At 36.3% G+C, this 25,233-nt stretch overlaps 1 protein-coding gene across 2 annotated transcripts; it reads right to left on the reverse strand.

Moving 5' to 3' along the window:
- Positions 1 to 7,911: 7,911 nt before the first annotated feature.
- On the reverse strand, positions 7,912 to 22,202 carry LOC104901400 (hypothetical protein). Of its 2 annotated transcripts, none has more exons than XM_048634359.2 (8): positions 21,783 to 22,202; positions 20,417 to 21,577; positions 14,345 to 15,665; positions 12,747 to 13,026; positions 11,478 to 11,585; positions 11,115 to 11,393; positions 9,963 to 10,106; positions 7,912 to 8,696 (listed from the first exon to the last, which is right to left on the reverse strand). In XM_048634359.2, the coding sequence occupies exons 2-8, from the start codon at positions 21,567 to 21,569 to the stop codon at positions 8,508 to 8,510; spliced, it is 3,474 nt and encodes a 1,157-aa protein (XP_048490316.1). In that variant the 5' UTR covers positions 21,570 to 21,577; positions 21,783 to 22,202; the 3' UTR covers positions 7,912 to 8,507. The 2 variants fall into 2 exon arrangements, with proteins under 2 accessions (XP_048490316.1, XP_010687274.1); XM_010688972.4 differs by having other exon boundaries at positions 20,417 to 21,620.
- Positions 22,203 to 25,233: the final 3,031 nt, after the last annotated feature.

The raw sequence follows: 25,233 nt of genomic DNA on the forward strand, positions 1-25,233 counted from the left end.
GTGGGAATTTCTCAAATTTTTTTAAATGTTACCCATATTTAATCCAATAACTTATACTTCCTCTATGTCTTTTCAAATGCAACACTTTGACTTTTACATGTTCACACACCTTTGATTATCTTTTTAATTTGACTAATATATAGAAATAAAAATGGTCATGTAAAATATTATTGGATTTATTTCGTATAATATATTTATAATATCAACTTTTTATGAAATTTACAACTACATAATTAGAGATATTAATGCTCACCTTCAATCATACCAATATAAAGTTTATGTTAATATACCATTACCAAAAAACGAAATGTGTTAGAAACTATCTTATTATTATTTTCTTGTGAGAACTAACCTAATAATTATAAATAACAATGTTGTAAGAAGTTACCTTTGGCTGGATCTGGTAGTTGGTCATATTTTACTACGTTGACTTTTCTTTTTACCTTTATTTTTTCCTTCGTTTCCTTTTATCATTTCATTTTCACCGAAATTTCCAAGCAACCATCAAGTTGTCTTAAACACTTAAGAGGCCAAATTCTCTAACTATATATAATACTTTAAAATGTGTTTTTTTATCTTTCTTTTTTTGTTTGCCTTTTTCTTTTTCTACCTTCCAATTGCATGCCATAAATAGCATGCTATATATTATGACTAGTTACCTTTTATGTTGAGTTGTTAGATGTACAATCTGTATACTATCGATATTTAGATTGAATCGGTTTGAAATTTTCTTTAATGTGATAGTAAATAAGTTAAGTTATGCTGATTTTTTCGATTCTTTAGTTATACGACGAGGTTTGTTACATGTAGCGTTCATATCAGTTCCATATTAGATCATGTTTTGTTGGTTCATTTAAAACGGGGTCTGTAAAGTCAATGTGTCACTTCGGATTGGGATGAATGCACACATATTGGGTTTAGTTGAACTTCATAGTGAGGTTAATTATATATTCAAGTTAGATTAAGTTAGTGAGGTGTATGTGGTTCTGTTATTTCTGCCCAAGGACTTCGTCAAGGAGACTCTCTGATCTCCCCGTATCTTTTTATTTTAATTGTTGATGCTTTCTCCAAAATGATAAAATATAAAGTGCATGCAAAACAGATTCATGGTGCTGAGGTGAGTCACAGTGGTCCTAAAATCTCTCATCTTCTTTTTGCTAATGACAGCTTATTGTTTACTAGTGCCACCCGTCAGGTTTGCGTTATAATAGTTGATATTCTCAACCAATATGAAGCAGCATCCGGGCAGAAAATTTATTTTGATAAGTCGGAGGTATCTTTTAGTAGAGGTGTTATCGTTGAACAAAGGGAAGTCTTGAGTAGTATTTTGAATATGCGGCAAGTTGATAAGCACGAGAAGTACCTTGGTATCTCTTCTATTGCAGGAAGATCAAAGGAAGCTATTTTTGATTCTCTCCTAGATAGAATTTGAAAGAAACTCCAAGGGTGGAAGGAGAAATTATTATCTAGAGCAGGAAAGGAAGTTCTTCTTAAAGCTAACATTCACGAAATTCCAACCTATTTGATGGAAGTCTACAGATTCCCTAATATGATCATCCAAAAGATACACTCAGCCATGGCAAGATTTTGGTGGGGGTAGCAGCGATACTAGTCAGAAAGTTCATTGGAAGAATCGGGATTCTATTTGATCAAATGAAATGTCTTGGAGGTATGAGGTTTAAGGACCTTGCAGTTCTTAATGATACTTTATTAGGGCGTCAAGCTTAGCGGTTGATATGTGCGCCCAACTCACTCTTGAGGCATGTTACAAAGGCGAAATACTACTTCAACAACAACTTTCTTGATGCTTCTCTTGGGTTCTCGGGTAGCTTTTCTGGGAAGACTCTGGAGTTCCAAGGCTCTTCTTAAGGAGGGTTTATTGTGGTGAGTAGGGAATGGTCGGAAAATCAGCATTTGGGATGACCCTTGGCTTCTTGATGAAGATGGTAGGAACATCACCACCGCTAAGAATGATGAAGTTCATATGTTGCATGAGTTAATTGATGAGGACAACATGGGATGGAAGATTGATGTTATTGAAGGTATGTTTAATGAGCGAGATCAACGTTGAATTCTTCCGCTTTCTCTTAGTGATGAGTTTAGCGAGGATGAGATGACTTGGGATTTCTCAAAGGATGGTCTTTACCTGTGAAAACTGCATGTATTTTGGGTAAAGGTTGCAACGACCTTGATAAATTTCATCAAGAATGGGTTGATATTTGGAGCTTTGAAGCTAGTCCTAATGTACGTTATTTTTATGGAGATTGTGCACAACCTCTCTCCGTACTCGCTCTTTGCTAAATTACCGCCATTTCATAGATGATGATACTTGCACAACAAGAATCCGCCTTTTTAGTGTCTGAATTTAGCGTCCGACAATATAAGCGGACGGTAAATTTAATATTAGCGTCCGATAAATGACAGATGCTAATTAGCGTCCGCTTTCTGAAATTTAGCGTCCGATTCCGTGTTTTTTGCGTCCGATTTTTGCGGACGCTAAAGGCTGACATTCTTGTTATGTTGTCCTTGGGTTTGTTGAGATTGAGATAGCAAGTCACACAATATTTAACTTCCCTCGGTTTAGAGAAGTCTGGAGGGAAAGTGGTTGTGACGATTGCGTGATGGACGTGCTACTTTGCCCATGTGCGAACTAGTGGTGAAATGGCGTGATGTAGAGAAAGCATGCGTCTCAAAGGCTTGTTTCTCGCCTGGTATAACTGGGCCGAAAGAAATCAACGTTTTCAACAACAAAAACACCCTAAACCAAGTTATTATGGAGCGAGTAAACAAATTGTTTGAGGAGTATGGTAAGTATGCGGCTTATATCTATCGTTCCCCTTTGGTGCCTTATCTTCGAAGTCCAAGAGTTTGGGAAGCACCTGCTAATGAGGTCATCAAGATGAATGTTGATGCTTCGTTGGTGGTCGATGGTTGTGTGGTGCTTGGTATTGTGGCCCGTGACTTTCATGGCAACATCCTATTTTGAGCTACACGATGGACTAGAGCCTACTAGGCTCCGGAACTTGCAGAGGCAAAAGCTATTTTTACGGCTTTGCGGTTAGGCAAGAGATACGAGCTTCATGATATCATTCTTGAGTCGGATTGTCAAGTGGTCATCAATCGTCTTTCAAAGAATGCAATCGTTCATTCTGATCTAGATATTGTTCTTCATGATTCTATATGCTAGTATGTTTGTTCTTTTTGTTAGTTGGTCGCATGTAAAACGTGATGGTAAGTCAGTTGCTCATCACTTAGCTAATTAAGCTAGTTCCCATTGGTACCGAACAAGTTTGAGAGAACCATTATCCTATGAAAATGGCTCCTTATTTACTCATGAACAATTTGTCCCTGAATTAATATTAGCTAGCATTCCCCTCAAAAAATAAAAGTTCATTCCAACTTTGTGTAGAAAAAAATTTGGTTCAATTGACTTCATTCAGAATTAGGAAGATTTTTTGGATTCAAATTTGATTATTATCTTGTCGATTCAAGATTAAGTTGATCATTCTTGAATAGAGTTAAGAATTGTTCAAATCCTGCATCCTCATCTTCCAGTTAATCTACATCATGTCACTCTAAAGTTAGGATTAGGTTTTCATGAAGTGACCATTTGGCTCTAGTTATGATCAAGATGACTTTATTTTATGACGTATGTGAATTAATATTTTTGACAAATGAATTAAGAAAGGGACATCAAATGAACAAAGAAATAAAAATCTTTTTTTCACCATAAACGCCCGATATTTGTTTTATTCACCATTCAACTTTTTAAAACTCACCAAATACCATCCAATATTTAAAAAATACATAGAATTTCCTTAATGACTAACAGTTGTTAACTGTGTTAGTCATTATCCCTCATTGACCTAATTTACCCACCAACCGTTAATTATCCCTACCCTAATTTTCCTCATCCCTTCTCTCCCTAACCCACTTCCCCCTTCCCGTTCTCTTCTCCACCATAAACACCACCACCAAGATCACTTCATCACTATCTACATTGAAACATGGCTTCCTTCCTCATTTTCTCTCCTCTCCGCCCTCTCCACCACTGCTACCTTGCCATTTTTACAACGCCTCCACCAGCTAGCTCTCTCTCTCCTCTCACCATCACCATCACCCTTACCATCTTTTAGTTTTTCATTCTCTTTCCTAACATAACCACAACGTACAACCATCTCTTTTTTCCTACAAGTGATCTGAAGCCAATTAGACGTTCTAAATAGAAAATTCTAGCCAAACTGAATCTTGATACTATTCATAGTTGACTTGTGATCATGTACAAATTCAGTTTGGCGTGAAAGGAGAGAGAATGGAAAATCGAAAGATTGTGATTAATGGTGAGAGGAGAGGGAGTGAGGTGGTGGAGGCGGTGTAAATAATGAGAAAATGGAGAACTAAAATATGGTGATCGTGATGGTGAGAGGAGAGAGAGTGAGGTGGTTGATGCGGTATAAATGATGGCAAAGGTAGTAGTGGTGGAGAGGGCGAAGAGGACAGAGAAAATGAGGAAGGAAGCCATTGATGAAGTTTAAGGTAGTGAAGTGAGCTTGGTGGTGGTGTTAATGGTGGAGGAGAGAGAAAATGAGGAAGGAAGCTATACATGAAGGTAGGTAGTGAAGTTAGCTTGGTAATGGTGTTTATGGTGGAGGATAGAGAGGGGGAAGTGGGTTATTTGGGTTAGGGAGGAAAAAGAGGGGGGGGGAAATTAGGATAGGGGTATTAAAGGTTAGTGGGTAAATTTGGTCAATTAGAAATTAATGACTAATAAAGTTAACAGTCGTTAGTCATTAAGGACATTTTATGAATTTTTTAAATATTGGAGGGTATATGGCGAATTGTGAAAGGTCACAGGTTTATGTGAACTAAAAAATTGTTGGAGAAATATGATGAAAAAACAGACTTGTTAGAAATTATTTCAAGTTTGGTCTGTCCTATATTGGTCACAATCAAAATTTCATTAAATTTTTAGAATCCACGTAACATGCTCTTGAATAATAAGCGATTGGTCTAATAAGTAGGGGTGAAAGTTCGGTGTGCGGTTTGGATTAGGGCCTAATCCAATCCGATCCGAATAAAATTTGGATTTCAATTTTTCAATCCGAATCCAAACCAATTAAGGTTTGAATCCGATCCAATCCAATCCAAATTTCATACTCTAGATTGGATCCGATCCGAAAATCCGATTTTTTTTAAAACTTTATTTTTCGATGAAATAAATTAAGCACAACAGCAACCTAGTAGATTTAGAAAATGAGGAATTAAGTGCAGTTAGTGCTTTAAGGGAAGGATTGAATTCTATGTGTATTGGATTATGGAGTAGGTTTTTTATTAATAAAAATCAGTAATATAACACTTAAGCCAATCCAGATACATAATACAAGGCATATTGCTATTTGGTTATATTGGATTTTTGGATCCAATTACCTCAATCCAATCCGATCCGAAATCAATTTTTCAAAAAATTCTCAATCCGAATCCAATCCGAACACAATTCGAATCCGATCCGAATTACTAATTTGGATTGGATTGGATTGGATTTTGGATTTTATCCGAATAACTTTCACCCCTACTAATAAGTCAATAGCACAAGGAGCATTTAGAAGAATAAGAGTCTAAAACCCAAAAAAATAGCATAATTTACATGTGAAGTGGGTGATAGGGACAAACATGAAATAGTATCGCAAAACTTGGGATTTTTTTTTTTTGGCGACAAGGACAAACAAACAAAGAACTAAAAAACTATCTTACGAAGCCTTGCTGCAGTAGCTAGCACATGGGTTGGGGCTACTTCTATTCGACTTACCTTACGAATTTCGCAAAAACTAAACTTCCTACGAATAGCTTTAATATTGTGAGCTAGAGTGGAGATTTCGACAGGTTGTTGATGACTGTCAATTGCACGAACTAGCTCTATGCAGTCTGAGTGAATCTGAACACACCTAAACCCTTTGTGAAACGCTTCGTGTAATCCTTGATGCAGTGCATGTGCTTCATTTTGAAGTGGTGTCAGTGCCATAATCTTTGTGTTTCCTTCGAAAGCTTTGATATTACATACATAGGCTAACCAACCAATTCCTACTCTTGGATGTTGTTTATGACGTTTCCAGGCACCATCCACTAGAATGATGCAGATTTCTCATTGACGGAAACCAGTTGAAACTAGAATCTTAGCTTGGGTATTGGTGCCTGAACGGGTACTGTTTAAATGTGTCTCTCTGATCTTGGTACTTTCAGTGAACTCTTTGAGGAGGGCATCCTTCCGCTCTAAAATAGATACAGGGTTTTCATTCAAATTTCTGAAAACGACATTGTTTCTATGAAGCCTGATAGCCCAAAGAGTGGTTATGAAATCTTTTGCTCGCTCTGACTTCATACCATCTTCTTTCTAGAACAACTTTAGGAAGTTTTTAATCCAATCTCCAATAGGCGTTGGAGGAGCCAAGCATGTTTTGATGTCTAAGGAAGAGCACGCCCAAACGCGTGTTGAAATGGCACAATCTCGGAACAGATGGCTTTCGTTTTCCCTATTCATCTTGCATTGATAACAACTCTCCTGCACTGGAATAATTCTTCTTAGTAGGTTGGAATTGGTAGCAAGTGCATTATTGAGAAGTCTCCAAGTGAAAAACTTCCATTTGAGGCTGATATTGGAGGACCAGAACTTGCTCCGGGCACTGTAACGTATCCAAATTACCTTTGTGAATCAGGTAGTAAGCGTAGACATCTTTGACTTTCAGGGAGCCAGACTTTGACTCACTCCAAGTAAATCTATCTTGTAGGTCTTTAGTGGGGATATGTGTGGATAAGATTCTCATAGCTGTGTCGATGGAGAAAATCCTCCAAATGATGGAATGGTTCCATGTTTTTTGGTTGGGGATCATCAAACCTTGACCCTTTGGACTCCTATATCCTCCAGGATGATGCCCTGTTTAATCTTGACTGGATCACCTCTAAGCCATTTGTCAGTTAGGATATTCGTGTGTGAACCATTTCCTATTTGCTTTGTGAAACCACCTCGACAATCTTGAATTGATCTGCAAAGGTCGTGAAAGCCCCAAGAGACTCTGCCTAACTTAATTTTGCGTAAAGCAATGTTAACTGGGGAGTCTTTGTACTTGGCGCAAAGGACTTGTGATATCAAAGACTGGTTTGAATTATGAATCCTAAAAGCTTGTTTTGTAAGTAAGGCTTTGTTGAACAGATGAGCGTTTCTTCTACCAAAACCTCCCCCACCTTTTGGAAGTTCAAGGGTTCTCATACTCTTCCAAAATGTGGGCTTGGAATTCCAAGAGCCGACCCATATGAATGTAGCAAAAACTAAGTTTATCTTATTAGATGTGGCCTTTGGTATAAGGAACACGCTGAGAATATTGAGGCTAAGCATTGATAGGATGCTACTGATGAGAATAACTCGCCCTGCATGCAAAAAGGAAAGATGATGCCAACTCGAAACTCTTTTCTCAACTTTCTCCCCCAAAGGATGAAATTTCTGAGAGCTTCTATGGCCTTTGGGATTATTCATACTTAAATTAAACCTAAGATTAATATGGGGAAAAACCCCAAACTCGAGATTATGGTGACGATTTTGCCTAAGTTTAAGACCTCGTATGAAGGTGTGTCTAGTCTACATCTGAAAAAAAAACAAAGGCCTCTTAAAAGCACACTGCACACTTTTGCGCTGCTCGTCATCTACAATTCATTTCCCACAATAAAGACCAAGGCAATGATATGATGCAGACTTTCTTTTTTAGTGAAAGTGAAAGACTGTCATCTACAGTACTATGATTGTATAGGGTACAATGCAGATGAATTGAATGCAGAAGAAATAGCTAATGTAGTGATTACGAAAATAAGGCAGGGAGGTAAATGAAAATCGAGGAATGCTGAGACCAACAACGAACCAAGATGTTGAAATAAGAGCATCAAACTTAACAACAATGCGGTAGGAATGTTGTAGCAGGTAACATGTTAAAGCTAAAGTAACCTTGAATGCAAGTTGACTAAACAGCTTGCCACAGACGAGATAAACAACTAATGCTAGAACTAAAAGGATACTCACATTTCACAACATTTACAACCGCCCAGCTCCGAAATTCCTCCCACTACCACCACCTACACCCCCAAAAAATCCAAAAAGAAAAAAGAAAGAAAACCATTCCCCCAATACAAAAAATTTAGGTCAAAGAAAGGAAAAATGAAAAAATGAGAACGTACAAGTGGGCCTAAGAGCACATGTTTTAGTAGCAAAATAAAGCCTTCTGATATCTGTCAAAATAAAATACAAATTGGGCCAGTAAGTTGGGGAAGGTCACAAACAGACCAAAAATCACCTCTTGCAGCTCTGTGCCTCTGTGTAGGCAAAGCACAAGGACAAAATTGGCAGTACAGATCCCCTCAAGGGTGATCAGTTTGCACAACTTGTTCGTGGTAGGCTCTATACCCCAGACAAGGTTACTTCAGTGGCAGCCCTGCTCGTCGTTTAGACCTTTAGCTGTTTACTAATTCTAAGATGATATGGGTTCATACGGGTATGATAGCCAAGGGTGCTTCAAGGCCTCAGATGCAGAAGGACGCTTTCTCGGGTTTATTTCAAGCAAATGTGCAACAAAGTCTATGAAGCCTTGGTCTCCCATAGGTAGCCGGTGCCTTAAGGATGTCTTCTTAGGAATCAAGTATTCCAGTCGGCTTGTTTCCTGAAACAACATGCATCCACTCATAAACTGAAGGAACCAAGATTGAAGCACAAATTAAATAACAAAGCTCTGATTGAGATAGTCAAGAGAAACAGAAGTTGTGAGCGAATAAGTGATAATCTTGCTGCATGATGATTATATACTTTGCTATTTTCTGATGTCAAAGGGGTCTGCTGTACCTTGGAGACATCAGGTCAAACAATGATACAAGCTCACAACCAATCTATTAATGTCGAATCATGATTATTAGGAATCATAGTTCGCAGAATGTTAAAGGCTAAGATATTGCCTACACTGGGGCTTGTACACTAATTAATTTGGTTATACCTATATAGAAAGAAACCAGCCTACATAGTCAATTTCTTCCACAAACAAAGAAAAGATCATGAAAAATGGTCATTAAAAATTGAAAACATTGATGAAGAGAACTTTCTAGCCTTAATTCAAAAAAGATGGAAGATATTTTAACATCCAGCATGTTAGCCTCAGGTTTCTAAAGAGTCCAACTTCTATAAATGGAATAATCCACATCTGATGATGAAAACAGAAGGGAGTTCAGTGTAATGCCATCTAACAGGACAACTAGATCATATTTCAAAACATAAAACGGTTTTACCTTTCGTGCCTACCATACTTGAGGTAAGCATGGAAAAGATTCTAAAATGGTGCAGTTTAAGACACCAAAAACGAATTGGGAGAAGACAGTTATATTTGATACTACCTCTGTTTTTATTTAGTTGCAACATTCACCTTTTTGCACAAACTTTAAGAAATTAGAAAAGAGAGTATAATTGACCCACTTGCCCCTACTACTAGTATTGTAATTAAATGGGAAGAGTAGGTAAAGTAAGGGTAATATAGTCAAATTATCCCAAAAGCTTTCCTAAAAAGAGAAATGTTGCAACTAATAAAAAACACCTAGAAGTAGAAATTGTTGCAACTAAATAAAAACAGAGGTAGTATATTCTAAATCCCAAAGGTAATTTAGATTTAACGCTAGGTTTCTTTGTGCAAGAAATTCTTTTTGGAGATACGAAACGTATTAATTCTGAACAGAGTATTTTGTCAATGCAACAATTAGTTAGTACAATGCTATTTGAAGTGGACCATGTTGCAGAAATATACTGTTATATGGTATTCCATTTTGTGTAGGGGTGTCGTATAAAGTTTCAGCGCCTGATAAATGCTGTATACTCACTTCCATAAGCCATACTTCCAAATACCAAAAGAAACAAAAAGAATGGATAAATCAATACAATGACTTACCTGGTTTCTTTCATATAGCAAGTGATTCTTGGTAAAATATTTGTATGTATCTCTTCCCTTTGTAAGCATCTCTTGTTCAATTGGGCCAATGATCCCAATGACCCGGGCAAGTAATGTTGCCGGTGAATCATTTTGGAAGAGAACCTATAATTACAAACCTCATCAATACAAATTTCACTAAATCAAGAGGATTCAATGTCAACACAAGAATATGAGAAGAGCATTCAAGCCAAATAAAATTTACTAAACATCTTCAAGCATTACAGAATACAGAGTACCATCTTCCAAGGAAAAAGAAGAGAAAATAAAATGATTACTCAGTAGTCCTACGCGAACGCATCCAGCAGCCAAATCCATTTTCTCCTTCCCAACCCACATACAATGGGGTGAAGTGACATCAAAATGCTTTCTTTTATTACACCACATTGCACAACATAGCAAAGTAAGAAAACCATTCTGGAAAACATCTGCTCAATCCTCTTCTCTGGACAAATTAAGTCGAATGGACTTCGTAACATCCCCGAAAATTTTATAAATTAAAAACTCCTGTCTCCGAAACTATTATTTCTGGAGTTAATTTCTTAACCTGGATGATGGGAAAGCATAAATGTTGGCAAAGAGACCGTAAAAAAAAGTTCAGCGCCGTGCATTATAAAGAGACCGTAAAAAACATTCAGAAATTTTGTAATATATATTGGACTAAGAGTTATAAAGTATCATTCAAAGTCTCATGGCAACCAATGACTACAATGGAAACACGAATAGCACCGGGTGCACAGCTAATAGACTACATCATGCATTTGGGAGACCATGACAAAACCATATTCAAACTTCAAAACTGAGACACAAATTCAGCGAACTTTTAAGGGGAAATCATAAGACTAAAGCTTTGTTCTTTTCAACTACAAAATGCTTATCTAAGCTTATAATTTATTTCAGTTGTCAATTGATTTCGAGTACCTCTTATCTTAGGCTTATTTTCCTTGAACTCATTTTACAAAGGTGAAAAGAACAAATCGCAAGTATCATATTGTATCATAAAGCGCTGAAGTTTGAATGATAAATTATAATAGAATGCAAAATATTCAACAGTATGTAACTAAAACTAAGTTCAGAAAAGGAAAATGTAATATAAGCACCCAGTGAACTTACATTGCCTGTACAAAGCTCTGCCAAAATGCACCCGAGAGACCATACATCTATCTTTTTATCATATGGCAAGCCCAACAGAACCTCTGGGGCTCGGTATGACCTTGACTGAACATATGAGCATAGATGGTCTGTTTCAAAACAACTGCTCCCGAGATCAATTACTTTTACTTCACATCTACTGTAGCTTTTAACTAGGATATTCTCAGGCTTCAAGTCACAATGTATTAGCCCAAGGCCATGCAAGAACTGAAGTGCCTCCAAAACTTGAATTGTAATTGACTGCATGAATGAAAATTAAAACTTAAAGAAGCTCAAAATCATTTGAAAGAGAAATAACATAAGGGAGATTAGCACTCTCTCAACCTGCAATCTTGGCATAGTAAAATAGACCTCTCCACCAGATTCTCTATTGAACTTGTGAAACTCGTACAAGTTTGCCTTGAGAAGTTCACAAACAATCAACAAGTGTTCCTGCAACAAGGCATCATCGCTTTAGCCCGTAATCAATAGTTTAGCAAGAAGCTGATGAGAAATGCGACATACACACACATAAATGAAAACAAGAGCTGATTATTAGGACACCTTCCATTTAACTCACACTGAAGTACAAGTGTCATTGTGTCAGATATAAAGTCCAAGCCAGTATAACATAATTCGTTAAATAATTTGCTTAAGCAGTTTGCAGTTCGCCCAAACCAACCATCATTCGCTTTTTTTGGTTCACAATTCGCTGTATAATTTGCTTTTTCAGTTCGCAGTTCGCACAAACCGGCCATAATTTGCCTTTTTCGGTTCGCAATTTGTAGGGAGATTAGGGAATTATGTTACACTGGTCCACACAATTGAATCATCAAACCTGAATATGGTTTAGTTGACACTCTTCAAAGTTTTTCGTGGAACACTCCAATTATGTTGACATAGGTATATGGAGTTATGAACACAACATTTATAAATATAAAATACCTACAGATAATATATAAGAGGTAAACATATATAACCCACATCTTTCATATGTATTCTGTCATTGAAACAGAAAATAACTCTAAGATAGCCCATCTTACATTTAGTGCAAGTATCAACCGAATAGAACGAGAAGGAAAAACTAGCTCAGTGATGAGATAACACAATTATCAGCTGACAGTCTGATGCCATAAAAAATCGTAAGGCACATTATCTTTATTCATTATGGACTGCTGTTCAGATTAACTAAATACATCACTCCTATAAACCACGTCATAGACTAAAAGAAACATATCAGGCACCTAACATATTCTGCATCACTATAGGATATGAGAAATCCCAGGCGAAGATCATTTAAGGATTGGACGAAAACAAGGTTATTCTGCAAAACAATAGATAAAGATATAATGAACCTTGGAAGAAGAGATTCAGCAGTTATTTGTGTAAAAAAAAATTTGACCATGTCCCCTAATAAATGCTTGTTTGGATGTTCAGAAGTGGCAGAGCAATCTTTTAAAGGGGGTACAAAAGCTACATTTTCCTAATACCAAAAAAAAAGCCAAAAGGAACATGAAACAATGGTTACTATGCAAAAATCGTTGAATATAAAATTATAAAGCAGGAACTAGGAAGAAACACTGAAAAATCAAAGGAAGTACAATAAGAACTTACACGGTAGTAAAAGTAATCATACAACCGAAGCAGGTGGTACTTGTCAGCAGGATCATGTTTGTTTACAAACTTGAGGAGCTTTATCTCATCAAGACTCTGATCAAAAAAATCCTTGTTATTCTTGATAATTTTAACACAAACATCCATGCCGGTGTGTAGATCATGTGCTTGTATAGCTTTACTGAACGCAGCTGACCCGAGATACTCAGTAACATGGTAGCGCCCTGCTACGACTGAGTTTAACACTACATGAAAGTTTTTGTCCTCTTCAAACCCGGTCCTGAGGTAAAAAGGCAAGTCCAGGAGAACTAAAGTCAAAAGCACAGAAAATTGTGCACAATTAAAAGGTTTAAGGGCTATAAGCATTCTTGATAAAATTATTGCAAGCAGCAAGAAGGTTGTCAGTCTTGTCACCTTCAACAAGTCAATGAAGAGATGAGACAAAATTACAAAAAGAATGTACACGGTACACCAGCATGTATTATATCAACCTATCTATCGAATCGGACAACTCAAGGTCACAGAATGTCTTGCGTCAGGTCAATTCCTATTAAGAGTTGAAAAGCGCTCAACATTAATCCAATCTATAGGTTTGGGTCAATCCAATGGGTCTAGGAGCATTGGGTCAATCCAATGGGTTTGGCTTAAAAAGGGAGAAGATACATCAAAGTACATTATTACACACTAATTGCGGTCATCATTAAGGTATATCTGTCTTCGTCACTACTATAAACCAAAATGTTGCCACATTCTTCTTCTTCGACGATGTAGCAAACTTGTCCAATTTTATAAGCCAAATCGATCATCTATCCCTCCCATACTACTACTCATTTATATATTTAATCCAAGATTTATAATTTCTAAATTTGCATCTATTTTTGTAAAGAAAATATACTGGAATATCTTTCTTGATAACAAAATTACATAAGCTAATGCTTACAATATACTACTCCCTCCGTCCCATAATATAGTGCCTACTTCATTTTTCGTGGGTCAAACTTTAAAATCTTTGACCGAATATTCTCATTTGTATATATTAAAAAACATATTCATGTGAGATCTTGTTAGATTCGTCTCAATATGTAGTTTCATAATATCAACTTTTTATATTTTTTATTGATACGGAATTGAAGATATTAAAGGTCAAAGTTACGTCTTGAAGACCGTGTAAAAAAGAAACAAGCACTATATTATGGGACGGAGAGAGTATTCACACCACAGAAAATAATAGAACATATTAAAATCCGATTTTCACGGTGATCATTATATATGGTGCTAACTGCCAAGTGAGGGGGAGCTCAGCAACAGTTATCCAAGCAAACAAGTCAACTTCAGAGTGTTTATTGGACAGCTACGGACATTTCGGCCTAGGCATTGACTGGCTCGAGAGCCTATTCTCAAATTAGGAACAATCAGATCCAAGGAGTATGGTTTACACAATAATGCGTAACAGGTAACAAAGAATAACTCCTTATGCTGAAAGCTCAATCAGTTGGGTTCATATTTCAATGTGATGACTAAGACGAAGACACCTTCAAATATATGCTTCACTCCAGAATTCAAGTCCTATAAGTTGGCTACTGAAAGAAAAGGATTACCTGTTCTTTCTGTGCACTATTTTCAAATTAAAAGTCTCAAATTCCTCTTCCTGGGCCTTTATCTGCCTCACTTGTTCCTGAACCGCAGCTGCTTCTTCATCCTCTAAAGATGCTCCAGCATCATCTTCTCTCACACTTGTCGTCTTCTCATCATCTGCTCTTTTTACACGCTCCTTTTCAGCATAAGCATAATCTGAGATAGTAGAGGGAGTAGATTCAGCTGATCTAACAACAGGAGCATTATTTTCATCTCCAGGGCTCCTGGCAGGTGAAGAAGTGCTACTTTTATGTCTCCATGGTGCAAGCATATCATCCCTTCTTAAATTATCATGTAACTCATCACCAACACTATTGTTGTTGCTTGACCACAAAGGTTTACTAGAGCCTGCAGGGTCACCTCGCACAGGAGGAACAAATGAAAACCCTACATCTGAATGATTTCTGAGTTGTAAGCATGTATCTTTATCAGTTTCAAGCAAATATTTATCAGTATCATGTCTGGATGTTTTTTTCCTGTCTTTGATAGTCCTATTTGGAGGATATTTCGCTGCGGCTAAACCAACCTCGTGATCGTGAAAGTACTCAAAGTCACCTTCACTACTTCCACCAATTAAACTATCACGTACTTCACTACCAATGTCGGCAGCATCACTGTTGATTCCCACACCGATTGATCTAACAGAGCCATGCTGGTCATCATCAATGCACCCATCATCCAGCACAAGTCTTCCACATTCGTTCATAACTTTCCCATCCCCCATCATGATCAGATCATCTGACTGTGTCACGAAGCCTTGCCAAACAGGTTCAGAACGCATCAAGTTCAGTTCCTCTTCATCCATCAACTGCCCATCATAATGAGCTATTATATCATTACCATCAGCTTTCTCATACACCTCTGTAACAGACAGCCCAATAGGATCATCTGAAGCTGAAATGGGCTCCATGTTTTTTGAATGGATATATTGCTCACCAGAGAAGTAAGAATCCTCCTCAGCAAAAGACTGATCATCCTCCTCAACTTTAGTTATAGCTCTTTCTTGAGGGTCTTGAATGCTCCCATGTCCAGGTCCTTTTTCATTATCACTAGGATAGTCTATTTCATGAGCTAAAAACCAAGCCTCATCTTCAATAGGTTGTCTCATGTACCCAACATCGTCATCATCATCATACTCATCAGAGTCCCAGTAGTCATTAGGGTAGTCAATAGATTCACTCAATCCATCACCGATAGTTGCAAAGCCAGAGACCAGATCGGAAGCATCTTCTGCTATACCCCGGCTGACAGATAACCAGTTGCCTCCTGTCATTCTTTTGGCACCTAAATTATCATATCACGTATAAAGTTAGCTCTTATATGGTCATATAAAAAATTCTGATAAACATGCAAGAGAAACCAGACACTTTAAATAACAAAAGACTACAAAACCAGACAGGGGAAATGAAACAAGGAGAAACGATTGCTTATCTGAACACATGTACACTCAACAAGAAAGAAATTTAGATTGCCATAAAACATTCAGGAGCTGGTCAAGCAAGTAGTAAATATTGTTATGCTTTCCAAGCATGCAGTGAACCAACCCAGATCTCCCATATTGATGACTTGCAACAGGAAGCACAGAGCTGAAAGAGGACATGCTGAGAATAGTATTCTCTAAAAGGTAAAAAGTACCACATTTAAACTGGACAGCAGTAATTTGAAAAAACAAAATGCAACGACAGTTTGCACGCATTGCGTGCATATAAGGCTGTGTCTTATATTAGAAAGGAAGGGTGAGTGACATTGTAAACTTGTAATAAAAAGAAGCATGTGCTATGAGACAGTATCTGAAAAAGTAATGAGAGAAAGCATCCATTGGAGATCTCTGAACCTCTTGAAAGTAAAGAATTGAATCAGATTTGAAAACTCTGATCATTTCTAAAACAACATCTAACCCTTCTGCCCTTATCTACTCTTCTTACTTGCTTAATCCTTCTTAATCTTAGTTGAATTGTTAGCAAAGCATCATCCCAAACAGCTTTACATTACCACATGCAAATTAAAGAGGGCTTACAATATGATATTCTAAAGCATTACTTCAAATGACGAGTTCCAAGTTTTCGATTTAAAATGGAAAAATATCAAAAATAAAATAGATCAGCATGTATTCTGTAGAATGTGCGTGCAATCCTCGGTTCTGACCCCTCTGTAAGGGACTAATAGTTCAAACATAGAGCTGCCTCACAGAAGATTGACATCTCCTTAATAAGCTTAGATCCTGTCTTTCACATGCTGTCTTCAGCACACTCCAAATGCCACCTCTTTTCACACAACAAGCTCTCCTCTCCTTCTTCCAATTTCAGATGCGATCAGAGCACTATCTCCTCCCTACTACCCGCATAGATCACAAGTAACAAAAACAAGCAGTTCAATCGAGCAAAACCTCATGAGTTCCTAACTCTACAGAGCTTCATTTTTTGGTGAATACTCTTTCATTTAGACCAGATCGAAATGCAATTCATTAAGCAAGATTTGGCAATTAGATGCAATGAAAAATCTAAATTTACACTTTTCTTTTTTTAACTTGGACCAAATTCTGATATAGGCCCATAAGCAATCTTGATAATTTTGAATGATCTGCAATACTTCTAAATATCGCTTGAAGATAAAGATGGATTTATAAGTTGCTGTGATTTTCTCAGACAAATCAACTCTTTATTTTGGTGCTTCGTTCACAACTACCCCATGGTAAATTGAAGTATTCTAACTGATATATACCATTTGGTCACTAAAACCATCAAATTTAGAAGCTAAGTAGGTCCAACCTATATATGCCCAAAGCAAAATCTCTCAGAAAATGGCACTACATCAGTACCCTATGATACAGCTATCATAACAAACATGATCATAGACAATGAATAGTGTCAAGCTGATTTCAAAGCAATCAGCATATAATACGGCTTCAAACACTTTCCCCTTTTCTTGCCCTTCTCGTCCCCAACTATGCCTCTGAAAGCATGAGAGACAGATGTAAACAAACCTTCTAAGAACTAAAAGAAAGTAGACTCAATCCTCTACAATAACAACCCAATATTATGTCGATTGTATACATTAATCTCAAAGCAGAGTTCTGCATTCTGACATTTTTGTACCACTAAAAACCAAGCTTCGAAGATGGAAGACGGGGAATAAGTTAAAAGTCTAAAACGTACCACTTATGGAGTAGAATGAGGAGGGAGATTGCTGGTGATGGTTGTCAGCAGCAAGCAAAGGAAAGGGAAGCGAAAGAGAGGAAGCTATTACTCTAGAGTCTATAAGGAAGGAGAAAAACTAGAGAAAGAATAAGAGAAAAGAAGAGAATGTGATGCAATCTATGTTCACAGATGGACTTGAGTAGATATTTAGCAAAAGCTAGCGAACACATGAGCCTAATATATGTCCATGTATATCTAACATGAAATTCCACAAGCTGTTCAAAATAGAAACATGTCCCCAAATCTGTGTCCGAAATTAAAGCAATCAATCCATGTTTAAATTTTGAGAGATGGTGTTATCTGACAATTGGACACCTAGTTATAACACTGCGAGGTATACCAAGGCACAAAGGGTCCCTGGACCTAAGCTTGAGGCGTGCCCACTAATATCCAAATTGCGGGTCAGACCCCTGTACCGCAAATCGGATAGCACATTCCCAATCGCGGGTTGAACGTGACCAAGATCGTTGTAGGTAACAACCTGTTTCATTAGTCTTGCGACTCACCATATGCTCTCTGGATGGGATAGAAGCCTGTGGCTTTGGATACTTACCAAGTGACCAGAGACATGCTTGTTGCTATAGAAACGAGGATGGAGAGTGGAGAGAAAGAGAGATAGAAGATATATTTACTGCAGGGGTTTTTAGTCTCTTGTAGTTCTATCACTAGGTTTTCCTCATCATTTGTATATAATGGTCAACTCATCAAATAAAGGGATTTCAATGGGTGGCTTTACAGCTATATTCAAATCAATTTTTTCTAACAAATAAACCAAATAAGACTTTACATTTTACCCCCACGAACCTTTCTAGTTTCATTCTCCACTGTTAAGATTTTACATACCAATAGCTTTGTTTTTCCTTCTAATTTTCAACTTCTTCTTGTTGAAAAATAAAATTCATGTGTAATTTATTTCGTTCTCACCCTATTGTACCGGATTCACTCAAAAGATTAATTTGTTTTTGGTATAAATTTCAGTAAGAGAGCCCAAATCTTTGTAAAAGTTACAATACGTCAGGTATAATTTATGTTGAAAAACTTGTCACGTAAAAAAATATATGTTTTTCTATAAATATAAGTAAATAAATATGATACATTTTCCTTGAAAAAAGAAACAAATAGCTTTCATAAACTAGGAAAAGGAAACAAAAAGAAAGGAAGGAAGGGGTAAGGACTTAAGGAGCACAGGAGAACGGAGAACTTATGGTGGCATCATTGTCAGTTGAAACTTGATACTTTTTGGTTTTATTAATGTAAAACTCATATGATATAAAGGGTATAATAAACTTAAAATTAGTCATACTTATACTAATCATGTTAATTTTGAAAACTCACAACAAAAAACTGAACTTTTTCTGGTTTTCCATATGTTGTTTTTGGTTTTTGAAAAAACTGAAAGCTGAAAAACCAAAAAACGATAACGAACAAGCCCTTAGCTAAAATGAATAAGCTTTTCTATTTTAGTTTTTCTCTTTTAGTAAAAATGTTTGCCCGAATTTGCAACGAAAAGCCTAGGTAAGATCAAACTGAGAATTGGTTTTTTTTGGGCAATTTACTCATATCAATTTGTCCCTTGCACGTCTAGACAAAAGTCAGCTAGGCGCATTGCCTTGTGCCTCATCTAGGGCGGCCTAATATACGAACCTTTAATACAGCATGTTTCAATTCAGAACCACTTACTTTGATTGATTCTCATTTTTTGAATCTGATTCAGATAGTAGGGGAGGAAGACTTTTGCGATTGATAGTAGGATACCTAACGAAACTCTGATTCAATCCCCCCGCCCTCCCGCCACTCCGATAGTAGGAAAAATGCACCTCAAAAGTGAAATGTGCTTCGCATTAAGATATACACTATTTCTTGCTCATTATTTCCCAAAAGTATCATTATTCTGGAATCGTGCTTAACCAGAAATGTTGATGTTCACGCTTTTCTTACTTCGCCTTGCCCGGTCACCTAAACGTATAACTAGAAAAAGATCTCTGTATTACTTTTGAGAAGAAAATCATTGATTGATGGACGAACTAAGTGGGAAAACCATCCTCTTTGTCCCCGAAGCTTTTGAGTTTGACTGAGCTTTGTTTTTCGTTTTCCGCGCTGCTGAGTTCCTCTTCCTGCCGTTCTGGACCAACCCTTCAAAAGCAAAATTCCCTCAAACCTAATTCGCATGTAATCCAAACACACCTTGGCGAATGTTTATAACTAAGCTTCGACATTCATCTACATCCTTACTCGTGTGAGGCTAACAGAGTTTGAAAATGATCTATTACACTCCCTTGCTACGTAATGTAATAGTTTACCTACTAGGCTAACATATTAGTTTCCACGATGATATTTTACCTCCAATTAATACTCTCATCCTAAGCATGGTCCTAGAAGAGATTAACAACTAGAAAATCAACCTCCGCCATCCCCTCCAAGTTTGCCTTATAAAATTTGTACCCATAAGAAGTTGAGTATATGAGTCACTAAAATGTCCAGTTCGAAAAATGACAAAAATTTAGTTCTCAAACAACTTTCTTTTTGCCTTTCATGGAAAAGTCAGAATCAGAACAAATTATCCAATCATGTAACATAAACTAACAAGGTGTACCATCAAAATATTCTTCTACACAGAACAAATATCCTAGGAACTAAGAATACAGAACAACAAATGACTGACTATTCCAGGCAGTGAACAAAAAATTAAGAACATTTTAACAAGCAAATGCAACATTGTGCATTTTGAAAAGAAATTCAAAAAATGATGCTTCAGATACATATGCAACTAACAGCTAAAGAGTTCAACTAAAAGCAAATTGATAAAATTAACCAGCTAATAATCATAATCGTGCTCACCTGATGAGCTGATCTCTTGACCAACAGGAACATCCAAATAAGAGCCTAAAAGATAGGTACTGTCAGCACTAGTTAACTTCAAGCTCGGACCATCATTATCAAATCTCTCCTCCCAGTTAGCAGTCAGTTGCTTATCTTCAGACTTGAGTCGAACAGGAGGCAACCTCGGATAATCTTCCTTTGAAATTTCAGAAACCAGAGGCAGACCTGAATAGTCAACATCCTTTTTGTCAGAAATCCCTTGAAGCTTTGCAAGATACAAAGATCTTCCAACCTCATCTACTTGCTCCTTAATAGCGGCTCTAATGCTAACCATATCTGCTTTCCTAGATATTTCCTTGTTTCCAGAAACAACAGCACTCTCACTGGTAGTTGGAATGTCCATGTTTGAAAATGACAGAACAGTCTTCACACTGCATTCATTCCATTGGCCTGATGAGGAATTAGGAGCATCTTCATTTCTAGACCCCTTTACATCTGCAAAGTTACCTTCAGACTGCATATACTCACTTCTTTTCCGTTTGTCATCTTTAGGGTCATTTGGTTGGTTAGTTTCACAATTTGTATCCACACTTGCTTTACCAGAACTGGAAACCCAGGTTAATCGCTTTTCAGGGAAAACATCATTATCAAGTGGCAAATCGACTTTTCGCGTACTAGTTGACTCAGAACCACTACTCTGCAACTTAACAGGGCCGGGATTTATAATATTACTACTGCTTTTATAGGGATCCCCAGAAGCATTATTTTGATTATACTTCCAAGTACACAGATCAAGCACAGTATCCTGCGAGCTGCTTAAGATCGAGTTGTATGCTTTATCACCGGAAATTGTATGCTCAACAGTGGATGTCGTCGAGTTCCACTTGCTCTTCTTATCATGACTGTTCGTCCCGCACTCTATCTCTTTGACAATAAGCTCTTTAGAGACCTCAGAGCTAGACCAGGAGCTAGACTTATCCACATTTCCTCCTAGAGCCTTCTTACCCCTGTCCTTGTCCTTGTCCTTGTCCTTCTCTTCCAGGGTTAACTTTTGAAACCCATTATTATCAGGACGGTTACTTAACTCACTACGCAGGGCCGCCTCCGCCCGCGAAAATCCATTCTTTTGCAGAAAATCCAGAATCACATCAACTGAGCCCTCATTCGCCATTTCGCTAACTAAAACAATATTCAGGTACCAATATGCAAGATTCAACTACAACTAAAATTAAACATAGTATCAATCCAATCGTCCTTCTTAGTCACATTGCAGGTACCATTGAGGGTCGCTGTAAACTCAACCCCCAAAATCTGAAATTTTTTTTTGAAAACTACAAAATTTGAATCTTAAAACTAACAATAGCAATATTAGTCCAAAACAAACCTTCAATTTTTTTGGTGTCGTCGAAACAATCCTTCAATTGCTTGGAATCGTCGAATAATTCCTTTTAATTTCTTGAAATCGTCGAAAAAATCATTCAATTTATTTCATCTAACTCTTCTTGATCTGCGAAAAGGAACTTGAATTGATGCGCGAAAAACGAAATTCGAAATTCAACTTTTTAGATAGAGAACTGGAATGCGCACTGTGGAGAGAGATGGAATTCCCCTTGTAATCGCGCAATTTCTGCAAATTCGAGGGTTAGGGTTTGAAACTTTTTCTTTTTTTTTCTTTTTTTTTTCTTTTTGGTCTCTGTCCCTTTCCTCTTTGTTCAAATTGGTTGTGGGTATGGTGTTACCCGTATAATGAGGACCTCTTTATGAATTTTTCTTTTTCTTTCAATGAGCTCTAAGTTTTTGAAGATGAGAATAGAGATGCATTTAAAAGCTGAGTTGTACATTTATGGCATGTTCGGCACAAACTTTTTAAGTAGTTTTTAGGCTATATTCAATTCACCTTATTTTTGCTTATTTCAAAGCTAATCAGATCTGATCAGAAAAAATAAGTTTAGACCGGTTCAGATCATGCTTATATTTAAAAATCATTATATCTTTCATTACATATTAGTAAAAATTATATTGAATATTAATAAAGTACTCGTTGAGACGAATCAAACAAGACCCCACATGACTATATTTTTTCTTATATATTGAGAAAAAACTAAAAGATAAGATCTTGTAATCAATTCAGATCAGATCAGAAAAAATAAGTTCAGATAAGTTCAGATCAGAAAATTTCATGTGAACTAAACATAGCCTTAGTGTCTTGACTCGGTCAAAACACTAATTAGAAAAAGCATTAAATACATGTCTTAAAATGGAAACAATTCATGAATTCATGACAAATTTCACATCTTGAGGTAATAAATGCTTGATTCAAATTTTTATTTCTATTTTAAGCTTCTTATACATAGCCCTAACGGCCCGTTTGGTAGTTGGTCATAAATGATGGTAATGGGAATGAATTTGTGTGTAAATTTGTGAAAAATATCATTGTCCATTCCCATGGTAATGCTAATTTGTCCTAAAGTGTCCACTTTCCTTCTTGAATTTTCATTCCCATCCAATACCACTTGTAGGGTGGTAATGAGTGGTAATGAAAATTGCTTCCCCTTGGAGACAAAATCACAAGTTTGGGGTAAGATTGCTTTCCCATGGAGAAAAAATGCATCCCCATGGAGATTTTAAGGGTGCTTCCCTAATAAAATTACACTTGAAATTCATTCCCATTACCACAATTTATTAACGATTACCAAACGGGCCGGGCTATGTATATCGTTTTCCTTAGAAAAAATAAGAGTGTTCGGCAAGATAGTGGTGTAAGTAGCTTTTAGGGTGCGTTCTGCTCAACTTAAAAAATTAAGTTTTTCAATAAGTTCAGATAAGTTGCAATAAGGTCTAATAAGGGCAATAAGTTCCAATAAGGTCCAATAAGTTTCAATCAGGTGCAATAAGTTCCATTCAGGTGCAATAAGGTCTAATAAGTTTCAATCAGGTCCAATAAGGTCTAATAAGTTTCAATCAGGGCCAATAAGGTCTAATAAGTTTCAATAAGGTCAATAAGTTCCAATAAGGTCCAATAAGTTCCAATCAGGTTCAATCAGGTCCAATAAGTTCCAATCAGGTTCAATCAGGTCCAATAAGTTGAATCAGGTCCAATCAGGTTTAATAAGTTATAATAAGTTCAGTTCAGGTTCAATAAGTTCAGTTCAGATAAGGTCTTTCAGTGGTGTATAAATTATATGTTACAATTTTTTTTTTAGAGTTTTAAACTAGTTATTCTTAAACAACTACTTTGACAGCTTCTTTTACCGAACATCAATATTTTATACCGCTACTTGGACAGCTAACACCTACACACCAACCACTAGGAATATTCTAAACTTTGGGTCATCTATCTCTATTATATAAGGGAAGGGGGGAAGGAAGATAGTGTCCGCATTTGGAAGTATTAAATTACCCTTAATGATCTAATTGAATGAAAAAAATTATAAAAAATAATAATTTAAAAAATCATTTATCATTTGAACTTGTCAGCCAAAATAAATTAAAAATGATAATGTCAAATATTTCAAACAGAAGATTAAATGGACAAAATATCTTGACCTTTTTTTATAAGAGAATATGGTGTACATGACGTCCACGGCGGTCCACCTGAAAAGTCTGAAACACACGCTACCGTTGATATTCTTTAATTCAGTCACAAAAAATATATATTAAAAATCACTCACAACCTTTATTAGTTTTTTATATTCGCAAATCAATATAACTAAATTCATCTAACTAATAATCTTTGACATTTTAAGTGTAATCATGCTTATAGCGAATGGAGTATATATAATAATTTTGACAAAGGCATCCCTTTAAAGTGGTTAGTTTATTAATTGCAGCCCTTTCATTTCAATATCTTCAATTGCAGCCTCAAATAAAGCAAACACTTTTATGTTGCAGCCCAAAAAGCATGAAGATAAGTTGGATTTAGGCTGCAACTTAAAAGTGTTTGGTTTACTTGAGACTATAATTTTACTATTGCAATCAAAGGGATGCAATAAACAAATTGATCACTTTGAAGGGCTGCATTTTCCGAAAAAAAATCTATAATAAAATAACAAGTTTTGAAATTAACGCACGCATCGCGTGCATATAAGACTAGTTTTGAATAATTGTAACTATAGGAGATTTTATAAATAATCTCAATTATACGACGTCTTTGTTTTAAAATACACCACACCTACTTTTAACTTATTACTCTGATAAAAAAAAAGAAGTTTTTAATATGATTTCTCAATTTTCCTACATTTTCTTCTTGAAATAGCCAATTAAATATTTTAAATCAAACAAATTTTGATAAAATAAATAATTCTTGAGAAGCTTGAGAGTTGAGAGTATTACCACCACGTGATAAAGTTAAAAGGCTTTAATACTAGTTATTAATTGAACTATAAACTAATGCAGCGGAATAACTGAAAAATAACGAATCTTTAGTGGAGTAAAAATAATTATCCAACTATAATAATGGAATTTTGAGAAAATAAGATAACAACTCCTAGATCAAATATTATTCCACACTTGCTCTCCCATTTGAAGTATGCATCATATCAACATGTAATTCTGCTCACCAAAATAGGATCATCACAGGGAAAAGCCATAAACAAAACAAAACAAATATAAAAGCATGTCAATAAATATATTGAGTAAATGTATATGCGGAATATTAAACACTTTACTTAATTAAACATTCAAAGCATTTAACTTTTCATAAACCTTTCCAGGATACTTGTAACACATATATAATATAAAGTATATACTTTAATAAAAACATTTTTTCCTTGCCTATCGCAATACGCACTTTTGCTTCACGTTTGTGGTAACACTTTAATGTGTTTTTTCTACGT

The sequence above is a fragment of the Beta vulgaris genome, chromosome 8, assembly GCF_026745355.1.
Source record: "Beta vulgaris subsp. vulgaris cultivar EL10 chromosome 8, EL10.2, whole genome shotgun sequence".
Taxonomy (NCBI): domain Eukaryota; kingdom Viridiplantae; phylum Streptophyta; class Magnoliopsida; order Caryophyllales; family Amaranthaceae; genus Beta; species Beta vulgaris.

What these genes read in the sequence shown, in the direction of transcription:
- LOC104901400 (XM_048634359.2), bottom strand. Translation starts at nt 21,569, where the DNA reads ATGGCGAATGAGGGCTCAGTTGATGTGATTCTGGATTTTCTGCAAAAG. An exon ending in ATAGTGCACAGAAAGAACAG is followed by an intron (nt 13,027 to 14,344) that starts GTAATCCTTTTC and finishes TTTTTACCTCAG; the next exon opens with GACCGGGTTTGAAGAGGACA. An exon ending in CAGAGCTTTGTACAGGCAAT is followed by an intron (nt 10,107 to 11,114) that starts GTAAGTTCACTG and finishes TTGTAATTATAG; the next exon opens with GTTCTCTTCCAAAATGATTC.